General features: G+C 35.4%; 1 protein-coding gene across 6 annotated transcripts in view; it reads left to right on the top strand.

Moving 5' to 3' along the window:
* The window catches only part of mgmt (O-6-methylguanine-DNA methyltransferase), a 308,175-nt gene that overhangs the window by 31,255 nt on the left and 263,459 nt on the right, over positions 1-13,461 (top strand). For all 6 annotated transcript variants that reach the window (XM_018095368.2, XM_018095369.2, XM_018095370.2 and 3 more), the window contains one exon: positions 2,431-2,564. In XM_018095368.2, coding sequence (XP_017950857.1) covers positions 2,431-2,564 — 134 coding nt within the window. The remainder of the gene's footprint in view (positions 1-2,430; positions 2,565-13,461) is intronic.

Here is a 13,461-nt window from a genome sequence, read left to right as displayed (position 1 = left end):
GGCAGGGCTCGCTTCACCTCTTGTATCGGTTATTGATTGCTTTATATGTTACTCTGTATGTCCAATGTATGTAACCCACTTATTGTACAGCGCTGCGGAATATGTTGGCACTTTATAAATAAATGTTAATAATAATAATCCCGAATTGCCGCTGGTTATCCCAGTCTGACAATAACCTGTTGGAGTATAAATGCCAGCAGTCTACAGAGAACCCCTCCTGTGCTAAGCATTGTGGTTTGTTCACTGTGCACCCTTAGCCCACCTAGCTTTTGTTTATTAGGATCGGTCTAACCATGGACTTGCCATTTGTCACTTTCCCAATCACTATTTAAACATAATGTATAATTAAGACACCTTCCATTTATATTTGCATTTTTAACACAAATACATGTTCTAATAGTTATTTATTTGGGGAGAGGGGCACAATGGGATCAGGGTGTTTTCTGCTACTGCACATTAATCTTAAGTCATTTATTCCTTATTTAGGAGCTGGGAATATCGAACATTCATTATATTCCATGCTTTATTAACAGCTCTTTCTACCTCTGAATGTAGGCCAGTTATACCATTAATTGCTGGGTTGAACTTGACGGAATTGTTTAAAGATTTCATTAAATCAAATTCCACAATGCAGATTTAGTCAATTAGGAGACAATTCGGGTCTGCATTTTGATTCTGTGTTCTCTTATTTAGGATTAAGGCTCTGAAAGACATGAAAGTTCCTTATACTTAATTGAGTGCAGTGTTACTTGATTTGCATATATAGTACATCTGATTTGCATTGTACAAGAATAAGTGTACTATACAGGGCCCCTGCTGGTTACCCTCATGGAAATTTAACTTGTAATAGATTTCCACAGGTTTTACTCCAACCTGTCAAAATGCAAAGTTCAAACTGATATTGTACATTTTATACTTGTGTGTATTTTATATGCATCTATTAAAATATATGGTTTCTCTACTAAGATGTTCAGTAGCTCTTATATATTTTCTCACAGATGGCAACACCAAAGCATTCATTAAAATGGTGTCCGTATAATCATGCTTTAATCCAAACTCCTGTGGCAAAGAAGTACAAAAAGGGATAAATCAAAATGCATCCTGTTTTGCAAATTATCCTTAATTTGCCATGAAAAATCAATTCCTATTCTGTAGCCAATTAATAGGAATAATTTCTAGCTGCAGGTAAAAAATCAGAGAAAAATGACAGGGCTATGATCTTCTGAAAGCGTGCTCTTGATCCAGACCCATCATCTTGGCAACAATCAGATTATGTTCATGCCATTAGGTACTGGACATAGCACAGCAGCTTTGTAGTTGTTCGAAAGTGTGAATGAAATCCTTACGGATATGCCACACAACTGTTTATTCATGTAAGTGGTTCAGATGTTGCATGTTTGGTAATTGCTGTGAAATCCAGTTATGGCGGTTGCTTGTTATGCGATTATATATCTGAGTTGGAGTTGTTGTGGAAACAAGCCTGGAAGGATCGTCGCCCTCTTTGCTTTGTAAGCCTTGTGTTTACATTTGTTGAATATAAAGATGATGTATGTATGCATTATATATGCAGTTGATGAGAACAATACTTCCAGGAAGGCCATGAGCATCTTAGGTAGATATGGAAAAATACAAGTCCTAATGAGATGCTTTTCATCACAATAACCTTGCCTATTACCCTTTACAACCTCTACTATATCTGTAAGACAAAACATATCTATTTTTAAGTTCAGCAAAACATCACGTCAAGAATGCCTGAAGTGCTCAATCTCCAGTCGCTTGGCCAAAATATTTATTTAAATCAATTTACTGTATGCTAGATATACATACTCAGTACTCAATGTGCCTAATAGTGTGGGGGAGGCTTCATTATATTATAGACACCATCTCGCTCTGTGCGCAAGCAGATGTAATAAATAAATGGACAGTGATATAATTAGAAAATATAATTTCTTAGAATTTCTTGTCTTTAAAGACAAAGGGGCAGGTTTATTCAAATTCATGTTAGTGTCATGTTCATGTTTTTTTTTCTAGCATGTTAAACTCGCAAGAAAAAATTGCGGATGTGAAAAAAACAAAAAAAATCTAGAATTTTTCATGTTTGTAAGAATTTACGTACGCTTACAAATGAAAATTAAAACAAAAAGAACAATAGGTAAACCTCTAAAACCACAAAATAAATGAGGTCGGAGAAAGGATTGCATGAAATGGTTACAAACAAAATTTTCTGTGCAATAGCCTTATATCCTCTATATATACACAGAGGCCAATGGCTTAATGGGAAAGTTGGGGCGACAGCATACATGCAGGCCAATCAGTTCTTTTTTTGTACTAAATGATAACGTTCTTCAGATTAAAACAAGCAACACTGGTGTTTAGTAAATGGTCTTAATCGTAGCTAAAATACCTATCGTATATTTATATATTTAACAGATGGCTGTAAAAAACATTAGCTGCAAAATGGAGGAGGCCTTGATCAGTTGTGCTCTTGGGAAAATTCAAATATCTGCATGTGAAAAAGGCATCCATGAGATAAAACTACAGGAAGATGCTGTTCCTGAATCACGGTAAATGGAGTTTTACATTTTTTTTTTTTTTTTTTTTGTATATATGTTTTTATTAATTTTAACATGAAATAAAGAAAAATTATTTTGTCATACAGCATAGCAGGATTTTCTCGTAACAATATCACATGTTGCGGTAATTGTGAGTCTGCTTTATATAATTTCAAAATACTAACTATGTACAATAATACAGGTATACATATCAGTAGTGGAGTTTTACATTTTGACTGTCTAGCTTTTCTGGTTAAGTTTAAAATTGTTAGAGTTATTCTATTATTATTATCTATTGCTATTATTATTATTATTATTATTATTATTATTAGATCCTCTGTGCCATGTTGAAAATAACAAAAAAATATTTATGGTTCTTTTACAGTTATCATGCATTATATCATATTCCACATATAACCAGTACACTCCATTATATGTTCTCTACCCCAATGATAAGTCATTTATAAATATGTCATTTATATATGTCTTTAATGTCTTTAGACTGCAGTTAGCTTGCCCTCATCACTTGTCTCATAAGATCATGGACCAGTATCAGTGGATCATTATGACTTTGGAACAATACTTATGTTAAGTTCTGTTTCATCCACTGAGCCTTAAGGTTTGTGCTTGCCTTCATAGCAATGTGTTGAAATGTTAATGGCTGCATAAAGAAGAACATGTGTTGCACAAAGGAAGCCATCGCAGTCCATATCAGTATATGGACTGTAAAGACTTCTTTGCAACTCTAGGGGGCACATTTACTAATCCACGAATGGTCCAAAGGCGTCCAAATGCGTTTTTTTCGTAATGATCGGTATTTTGCGGTTTTTTTCGGAAATTGTCGCTACTTTTTCGTAGCCATTACGAATGTTTCGCAAAATGTTGCGACTTTTTCGCAGCTTTCGCGCCGAGTACGAAAGTTTCGGATTCATTCAAGCTTCAGTATGGTGACTTTTCTTGGGCCAGGTTGGAGCTGCAGAGTGCCATTGAGTCCTATGGGAGGTTTCCAAAATCATGTCAAGTCTGAAAGTTTCGCCCGCTGCTTACGAGCGCTCAATACGAAAAAGTCACGACAAGATACGAGCAAATCGTAACGGCTACGGAAAAGTTGCGACTTTTCGTGCAAGTCGTAATGGTTACGAAAAAGTCGCGACAATTTACGAAAAAATCGCAAAAAATATGAAAAAGTCGCAAAATGTTTGTTTTCCAATCTGAATTTTTCCAATTCGGATTCGGATTCGTGGGTTAGTAAATCAGCCCCTAGGAATACATTTTTTCCATTGTAGCATATGACAACATAAAATAACACATACATAGGTATATAATTTAAACACAACATAGTACCCCAAAACAAAGCTCTACATACCACCGAAATTAATAATTCTTTCACTAAATAATTGTAAATACTCAAGGTCCATCACATAAGTGCAATTCATGTAAATAAATAAAAGGAGAGCAACTTTTTTGAAAAGCCATGAGAACCATCACCATATTCACTTACATAAATAGTAATAAACCTTAGGTGCAGCACCACAATGCCCATGTGTATAATAGTAAACTGCACCCCCATAGGCACAGCACCGAAGTTGAAAGTATCATAGAGTTGCCTTGATTTCTCACAGATACTTTTAAATGATGATCAACCCCCCACAAAAAATATGGAATAGTTTTTAGGTTGATCTGCAGATAACAAAATGCACATAAATTGATAGAAGAATGTATAATTTGCTTGGCCTGCTCTTCATAGTGATTTATATACTTTGATTTCAGTTTGATACCAAGTCATGATTTTGATGTTGCGCCGATTGGTGAAATTCATCTGATTCCCATACCTTGTTGTTCATAGCTGTGTTTACTTTAATTGTATATGTGGGTTACGATCTGGTTGTATAGGGGGATCATCATGACACATTTTTTTTTCATCAAAATATTTATAAAATAAAGGGAAAAAGAATACTGCACGTGCTGAACAACATAGCCATCCTTACTCTTATTGGCTAGAACAGGTGAAGCATTTAGTGCAGTCTCTCAGAGAATATCTTTTGTTTGGGACACAAGGGAGCCCCTCTTTAGCGTTTTTAAATGAAATGCTGTTAAGCCCTCCAGCCAGTGAAGCACATATTCAGCTTGTTCCAGCTTCCTTTTCAAAAATACATCTGGTGACACTGGAACATGTTTTATTGTTTACAAAACATGTTTTGGGCATGTTTTCAACCCAAAGAGGGAAAAAAAATCCCAAGAGCCGTACACAGAAAGTTGGACTCGTACAAGTCATCTTTATTACATTTATGTAAATGATAAAAGTGTAATGGAATGCAAAACCAAATTTTGAATACCCAGCAAAAAGTGTAATGTTTTATTATTTAAAATATAATGTAATTTATACCTTAAATACGATTATAAGTTTAGACATTTGGAAATCATGCGCAATCATTTGGTAAGGATTTTGTTGTGTCCTCCATATGCCTTATTGAGTCTTTTTTGTCTTGTTTGTTTGTTTTTGTTTTTTGCTTGATATTCCTAATTCAAAAGTTCACGAACGAATTCAGCATTAGGTATGTAGCGAACCCGCGCAAAAATGTTCGCGAACCCGTTCGCGGACTTTCGCCAAAACTCGCGAATATTCTCGAACTTTGCGAACCCCATAGACTTCAATGGGAAGGCGAACTTTAAAACCTAGAAAAGCCATTTCTGGCCAGAAAACTGATTTTAAAGTTGTTTAAAGGGTGCCACCACCCGGACAGTGGCATGCAGGAGGGGGATCAAGGGCAAAAACTTCTCTGAAAAATACTTGTAAAAAAAACGCCAAAAAAAACGCCAAAAAATAACGCAAAAAAAAAAAAACACCAAAAAATAACGCAAAAAAAAAAAACCCGCAAGCTATTCCTATGTATATGCATAGGCGATAAAATGAAGCGGAAAAAACGCGGCGGAAAACCAAGGAGAAAAAACGCGGCGCCAAAAAAAAAACGCGGCGAACCCAAAGTGGCGAACATCGTCAGAAGTCCGCGAATTTGCGCGAACGCGAACACCCGATGTTCGCGCGAATTAGTTCGCCGGCGAACAGTTCGCTACATCTCTATTCAGCATATTCTATATTGCAGGTACATATATATGGGGCTGATTTATCAGTGTTCCAATTAGACATTTTCTCCATAATTCGAATTTTTCGCGCAAAAACTCCCATATTCAAATTATGGTTCCCAAAATTTGAATATTTTATTATTAAGGGCAAAAAAATTGATAAACTCAAATGTAAAACTTTGATATGATTTTATTTTAATTCAGTTGAGTTTTTTCTATTCACATTTGTAATAAATAAGCAAATATTTGAATTTAATAACATTTTGAGTATTTTTTAAAATTCACAGATTAAAATACTTTATTTCATAACCCTTACAACTTTGTTTCCATACGTGTTCATGATGTGACAGTTTGTTATATAATTTTTCTGACAGTTGATTCTGAGCCTTAATTAAAAATTCTAGCCATATCTTAAATTAAGAGATAATGATAATTATCATATGTTTGTTCAACTCAAACTTATGATAATTATCAATATCTATTAATTAAAGATATGGCTAGAATTTTTTTTAATTAAGGCTCAGAATCAACTGTCAGAAAATTATATAACAAACTGTCTATTATTCTACATTTAAGTGACTGCTAAAATTTGCCAAGGACGGCATGCATGTGGGTAGTTAGAAATCCTTGCCCTTTCTAACATGAAAGTACCAAATTTGGTATTTAAATAACTCAATATGCAGGTACCATGGACCATGCAGGTCTATGTGGGCGGGATATTTTGGTACTTGCACATAACAGGGCACCAAGCTTTAATAATATATGGGAGGCCAAATAATACTTTCTTTACTTTAACATAACTGGAACATCTTAATGCTTTTGTTTGATATCCCATTTTGTGAATCTCTATTAGGCCTTCCCAGACTCTCTCTTCTAACCATGCAGAATATGATGGAAGCGCAAAAAAATAAAAAAACAAAAATAATACATCGAATAGTGTATAAAGTTTTAGTTAAAATCATAATGTACCCTTAGGTGCACATTTACTAAGCAAATATGAGATAAAGTCTGATTTTTTCTTTTATATAATTTCAAAATTTACAAATGGGTTTTCATCTGAATTCAATTTTTTCATTATTATTCCCAGAAAAAGAGTTTTTCGAAAATAACTCCCATAATTTGCGATTGATTAATGTTTAGTTAACTTTTTTGTAAAATAAAAATTTGACAAGTTTGACCTGTCAAATACCATTGAGTCTCATGGAGGCTTAGAATACTGACAGCCTTAATCCCTTTATTGTTTTCTATTTCACACTTTTCAAGGGGAAATTAATCCCATAATTTTTTCAGTTTCACCCACTTTAAAGTGAAACTTAAACACATTATTGTTTTCCAAGATTGCCAATGTTCTTAAAATGGCTGCTGGAGCAATTCCTGATTGGGAAATAGAAAGAGGATTCATGGAAACAAACGTCTGTTGAAACTCGAATTTTTAAAGTTTCTAACAATGATTTTGTTAGAGAAAAAAAAAACCATCTTGTTTCTTTACTCCATCTTGTTCATATCATTTAATATCAGAGGGGTTGTGAAATACATTGTATAAGAATGTTTCTTTTTTCTGTTGTAAAAACATTTATGATGAGTTCGCAGACTTGTGAAAAGCATGTTGGGTGTTGGTCAACTGGGCCTCTTTGCCTGTTCTGTTCTTAGAGATAACAAAGCTAAATACTGATAAGACTGTTTCAGGACTATAAGACAAACATGCTTTGGGTCATTCAATGTAGTATCAGCTCAGAGACAATTCTCATTTAAGAATGTCTGGATACTGCCTTCGTACGTACGAATAAAATGTAGCTACAATCAAACTGGCCTATCCAACAGTTTTTCCTTGACAATTTCAACTTAAAAAATTTGGGATTTTCAAATGTAAACTCGAAATTTTGATACGCACAGTTCAAGCATTATCATGACATTTTATAAATACAGCAATGGTTAAGTTTAATTATGCCATGTTGAGTTTATATGACTTTCAAGGCCATAAAAAAACTAATTATAGTAAATGTGCCCCTTAATGTGCACTGCTAAACACAAACAATAAAGTGCAGAGTGCAGGTGACTCAAAACTCCAATGTGATTTGGTAAGTGTGCACGCTTACCAGACCCAAATGTGAAAACGCCAATTAATATGTAGCCATGGTCCGTTGAGGCAAGTAAACTCCTCTTCACCAACAAAATTGTAGAGACAGAGGGAATGTAAATAGCGTCATACCATTTATTGAAGTAAAAAAACAAATATAACATAAACTACTCACAAATGGACGTCGTTTAGAAGGTCATGTAAAAGTACAGCTCAATCAGCAGTCACATCCATGTATAGTTCAGCTTGACGCGTTTCCTGTAATACCAGTCAGGCTTCTTCAAGAGCTAGCCTTCTAACCACACTTTCTTTTTTATAATATTGCGCTATGCATTATCCTTTACATTGTATTTGCCTATATGAAATGCGTCTCAACATGGTTCACACATTTGACTGCTTGATAATTGTGTACAACTTGAAATAAAAATAAAAGTAATAAAAAAAAAGAAGGGATCACCCTGCATCAAAACAAGATACAGAGAGGGAAAAGGGGTTAGCTCTTCTTTTCAGCCTTTGTTGCCCTTTAAAGGACAATGAAAGGTTAATATAAATTAAAAGTAAGTCTAAAGGCATTCTTTTTAAGTACTTACTGCATATCTAAATTCCCAGATCCCTGCTTGCTTCTCTGAGATATGGTGCTGGCAGCCTACAGCAGTGTGAAGCCTACAGTGACATCACTGAAATCTCTCTCCCCTTCCTGTAGGTGCCAGCGGCAGCCTTCCTATTCTCTGAGCATGTGTGTAACTTGATCCTGTCTCCTGTTCTGAGCTACACATGCCCACCAGCCAATCAGAAGCGGATCTGGCAGAGGGGAGGGGGGGAGGGAATGACACACATGTGCAGTATGAAGCAAGGAGGGAAAGGAAGGGAGAATACCTTTTTAGAGATGGCTGCCTGTTCTAGAAAATGTGAAGTAAGTGTGACTGAGTAAATATTTGATTAGGTGAGCCAAAAGTGTGGTGTTTTTACTAAACAATAGGAGGACTATTGGGCAGTATGCTTTTTATATTTTGACTTGCATTCTCCTTTAAAGACCATTTACACATGTAAGTATACAAATTAGTCTGTAAGCTCTACGGGGCATGGACCTCCTTCCTACTGGGTCTCATACCACATGGCACTTACTCCCTGTGTATTTATATATATTTATTGTATTTATTATAACACTTGTCCTCCCTGTGTGTAATTTTGTATATTGTAAGATTGTACAGCGCTGCGTACCCTTGTGCCGCTTTATAAATAAAGTTATACATACATACATACAAATTTTACACTTTATAAAACCTTTGTCGGCTCTGTATTTTTCCTATTTTTGCCTATTTATTAAAACTTTTCAAGCAGTGAAAACATTTAACTTGTTAATGAGAGGAAGTAGGAAAATTAATGACATAGATCTCAGATCCTCCAAGATGTCTCCTTTTACCCGTGTACAACCAGTTCTTATTCCTACTGTATGTATTTTAATTTCTTTGATAGGGTTCAGTAAGCAAATGCAAATAGATTTAATGATTTGCATCAGTAGATCATTTCTCAGTTTAATATCCTCTGGTATTTTGGTCAAGGACTTTTTCCTTTTGGGTGGTTTGCCGTATTTCATATAATAAAAAATATTAAAGCTGGTTACATTATTATACATTCAAATTAAATGATCTATTTTAACCATTTATTCCGAGGTATATTTTTCAAGGAGCTGCTTCTGTCAGTCCAGTGACAGTAAAAAAGGAATCTATCTTAAAAGGAAATGAAATAACTCTTAAAAATGAATATGGAACAGTTATATTAATACTCTTTTAAAGGAATAATCATTACGGTTGTAGTTCTGACGTGATATGATTGCCTGTAGGCCTCGAAAGTCCTGAGACACAAAAAGAGGTTTTTAAAAAGACAGAATGCAAATGTATTATTCTGTCAGAAATGAAAAATACTTGCTTCAAACAACAGTGATTTTCGACAGATGCCTGGTTAGCAGACCTATTCAAAAGTTTTTCCTCTGTGTTAAGAGGGCATTTTTAACAAACACTAGACATGGCATTGATTCATGCATAGTATTTACTTTCCCGTGAATTATTTTACAGCAGCAGTAATATACTACTTTTTATTTCATCCAATTATATTTTTTAAACACTCAGAAGACAGGTCCGGTTGTATTTTGAATAGTAATCGGGATGCAGGAAAAAAATATTTTACAGATGTTATTTAGTATTGCCCAGTTGTGATCTACTTTGTCAGCTAATTACATGCTTAAGGGTTCCATAGCAAACAGATTGTGGCATCAAAATTGTATGTTTGTTTGATTTCACTTACTAGAATAGATAGAACCCACAACATAACCTATAAACAATGTCATACTAAAGATCCTTACCCGTAAGGGTAAGAACCCACGGATAGGTTGTGTCGACCTCGATCTCTGCTATTGCGGGCAACAAACCGCTCTGAAAAGGCTTTCCACCGGCAACAACAGGAGTCGTCAGTGGAAAGCTCTTTGCATCGCTTGCGTTGTGCAAAGTTGCCTGGTGGTGAAAACCTCTTGTTATTTGGATTACCGAATCGGTGCAAAGGACTTTCCACTGGCAACAAAAGGAGTTGCCGATGGAAAGTCCTTCGCATCGATTCGGTAATCCGAAGTCACAAGAGGTTTCCACCTGCAGGCAACTTTGCATGATGCAAAGAGCTTTCCACTGACGACTCCTGTTGTTGCTGGTGGAAAACCTTTTCGGAGCGGTATGTCGTCTGAGATAGCAGAGATCTATCGCGGGCAAAACAACCACTCCATGGGTTCCATAGCTAGCTAGAAGTTAAGTATTTAGATCTCTCAACTTTACTTTAGTATTTGGGGTTTGTAGACCATAGGAACAATTTATTAAACAATTTATTAATACAATCCCAAGATCATTGAGGGTTTGGATCCCTCAACTCTTTGAAGGTGTTTTTGGGGGGTGTAAACCACAGGGACAGTTTTGTAGATATTTACTACAAGCACAAGATCATTAATGCTCAAATATATTGTATATGGCCTCAAGGAATGGGATAGATTGGGTTTGTTGTATAAATCACTACGCTTCCTACTCTACTTGCTGAGGTTATATAGTCTAGTAGTGAACCTATCATTGATTCTGAGTTCTTGCCCACCCCTTTTCATAAAGAGAGTTCATTAGAGACTTCTGCATTCTAACTGGAGCATTACCTCCTATTAAATGAAATCAAGATTGGGAAATAAGGATTGAGGATATCCCCATCCCCCTGTGGACTACTGCATAGGTTGTCTATGGCATTTGTAGCACAACCCCACCTTAATGTATTTATTTAAAAAAATCTGTTTAAGTTTTGATGCATTGTGCAGTTCTCTGCTAATAAATATAGCATTTTAAACTGCTGTAATTTAATGTATCTGCTTTTTCTCTTTCTGGAATTCAGCAGTGATGAAGGTTGTTAGTGACCAGTGGCACTGCTTCTGAGCTCTAACACCCCTTTTAGAGCAAAATTATTTTTTACTGTCAAAGCATATGCATTCAGGTAAATTGGCGCGGGAGTATACCTTTTTGTAATTGTAACAAATCAGTTACTTAAAAACTGCTAAACTTTAACAAATACTACCCAATTTGCTCAATAACAAACTTGAGTTTTTATAACTATATTCAAGTTTGTTTGTTTTTTATTGTATTACTGTATATAGGAAGGTTCTAAGTGATCAATCATTCTGCTATTTGGTATCCCAGCAGCTACTTTTCTTTGTGCAGTTGCGAGGCTATCACAGGCCAAAGGCTTATAACCTTTTGTAGAAGGCGGAAATACATTTTTTTAAAACAAGTGCACAAGCTAAGACCAAAGAAAGACCTAATGAGGAAGAAAATGACAGAGGAACTAGAAAGAAAGTCAGAACACAGACACTCCAGAGGAAAAAGATAGGACAAGAGAGACTAGAGCTTAAGGGCAAAATAGAGTGTCACCTTTTCAATAAATGCCTTTTTCTATAGCTGGTTAAATATAGTTTTTCTGGACTCTACATTTACTTTTTTCACTTCTGCACATTATAATAAACCTAGATACGTTACCAAAGGAAATTAAGAGGATTATCAGTGGTTTAAGGTTTAGCGATTTTGACATAATTTGTCTTACTGGATAGAACTTTTTCAGTTAAAGAAGAAGCATCCCCTGGAAATAGACAAATGTAGGTAGAATTCCTTGGGTAATGCTCTCAGAAGGCTGATGTGTCCTGTGATTTACTGTGTATCACCTGAACCATCATTCCCATAAGTATTAATTTTAACTCCACTAATAAGAAACTGAACAAAAGTGAAATTATGAGTTCAGTAGTATTCTATGAAAGGTCAGTTGTTAAAAAGGCAGAGCCTGACATTCTGTGAAAAAGGTGGCTCCATTAATCATTCTGATAGGATAGCAAGGGATATACTTGACCAATAGTAGGTATCCTTACAATTTAATATTTCTTGAAGTCATTGCTAATGGTTTGTACAGAACATAATAAGATTAATATGTTTTTTTGCTGTTACAATACCACAAAGTAAAGAACTTTCATTTTTTTAGGGTTAAATCCTACCTCTGCCTATTTTAATGTACAATGATGATTATTTTTTTCTCTGTTGGCATTTGGCATGCAGTATGCCAGACTGTATTTAGAAAAAAAAAATGTAAAAGGTGACAAAATAAAAATAAAATAGTGCATATATGAGTGGTCAGCACCTCTGAAGTGCAAATGAATGCAGAAAAGAGGTAGCAGCTGTGTTTTCTAATTTCTTGCACCAATATGTTTGGAAGAAGAGGCCTTGCCTGCCCTGGGACTGAGCTGTGACGCTGAATTTCTCCACTTGACTGTTTTGTCAGCAGAAAAGTAACTATAAATAATGTCGTTTTCAAGCATATTTTTGGATCCTTGACCATTTGTCCAACAGCTTTAAAACTATACTAGGTAAGGCCACCACAAGGACTCAGACATAACCCATTTGTCACTGCTATTTAGTTTGTACAAAAATAAAATCCACTTTAAAAATAATCCAAAAACCCCACCCTCTTATGTAGCTGCAGGTTTCCTTAAAGTGATACTGACACAAAAAAACTACTTTTCAAAATATTGATGTACATAAAAAGTTACCTATAGCTTGGGTTGATCATTTTAAGCAGGCAGGTTTGCTGTTGTAAGTAATTGTTACTTGGAAATTCCTAAACCTGATTGTTTTGCCAACCTGACTGTCCCTTCTCAGCCTGTCGGTTATAGCCTCTAATGCTAACGGCCTCCTGCTGCACAAATATGGCAGCCCCCTCATAGAGGAACATAGGGGATCAGATAGGTAATATGAAAGCATCAGGTAAATACTTTCAAGGCAAAATTATAAAGCTCATGCAAAGACAATGTTATGATATATTTAAAAAACTATTTAATTTCTGGTGTCAATATCTATTTAAGTATGCACAGCTCCTACATGAGTGGAGATCTGTGCTTTTAAATTCAACCAGCACAAGCTTTCGGGGGTGACCCCTTCTTCAGGTGAAATACAGTAGAAGGGGTCACCCCCGAAAGCTTGTGCTGTTTGTTCATTTCTGCAAATAATTTAAAGGTATTGCCGACACACTGGTGTGCTTCTTCCCCTTTGCAAAGATACATGGAAAAAAGGCTTGGGAGCGGCTGTGGAAGTCAAGCACCCTTTGAGAACATGTATGTAAGTGATGTGCTGAAGATTTTTCTTTATGTTGATTGAACTTTTAAATTCAACCCTCTTTAACTCCGTACCT

Source organism: Xenopus tropicalis, chromosome 7 (genome assembly GCF_000004195.4).
Source record: "Xenopus tropicalis strain Nigerian chromosome 7, UCB_Xtro_10.0, whole genome shotgun sequence".
In the NCBI taxonomy this organism is placed as follows: domain Eukaryota; kingdom Metazoa; phylum Chordata; class Amphibia; order Anura; family Pipidae; genus Xenopus; species Xenopus tropicalis.
This window is presented reverse-complemented; position numbering and strand designations above follow the sequence as displayed.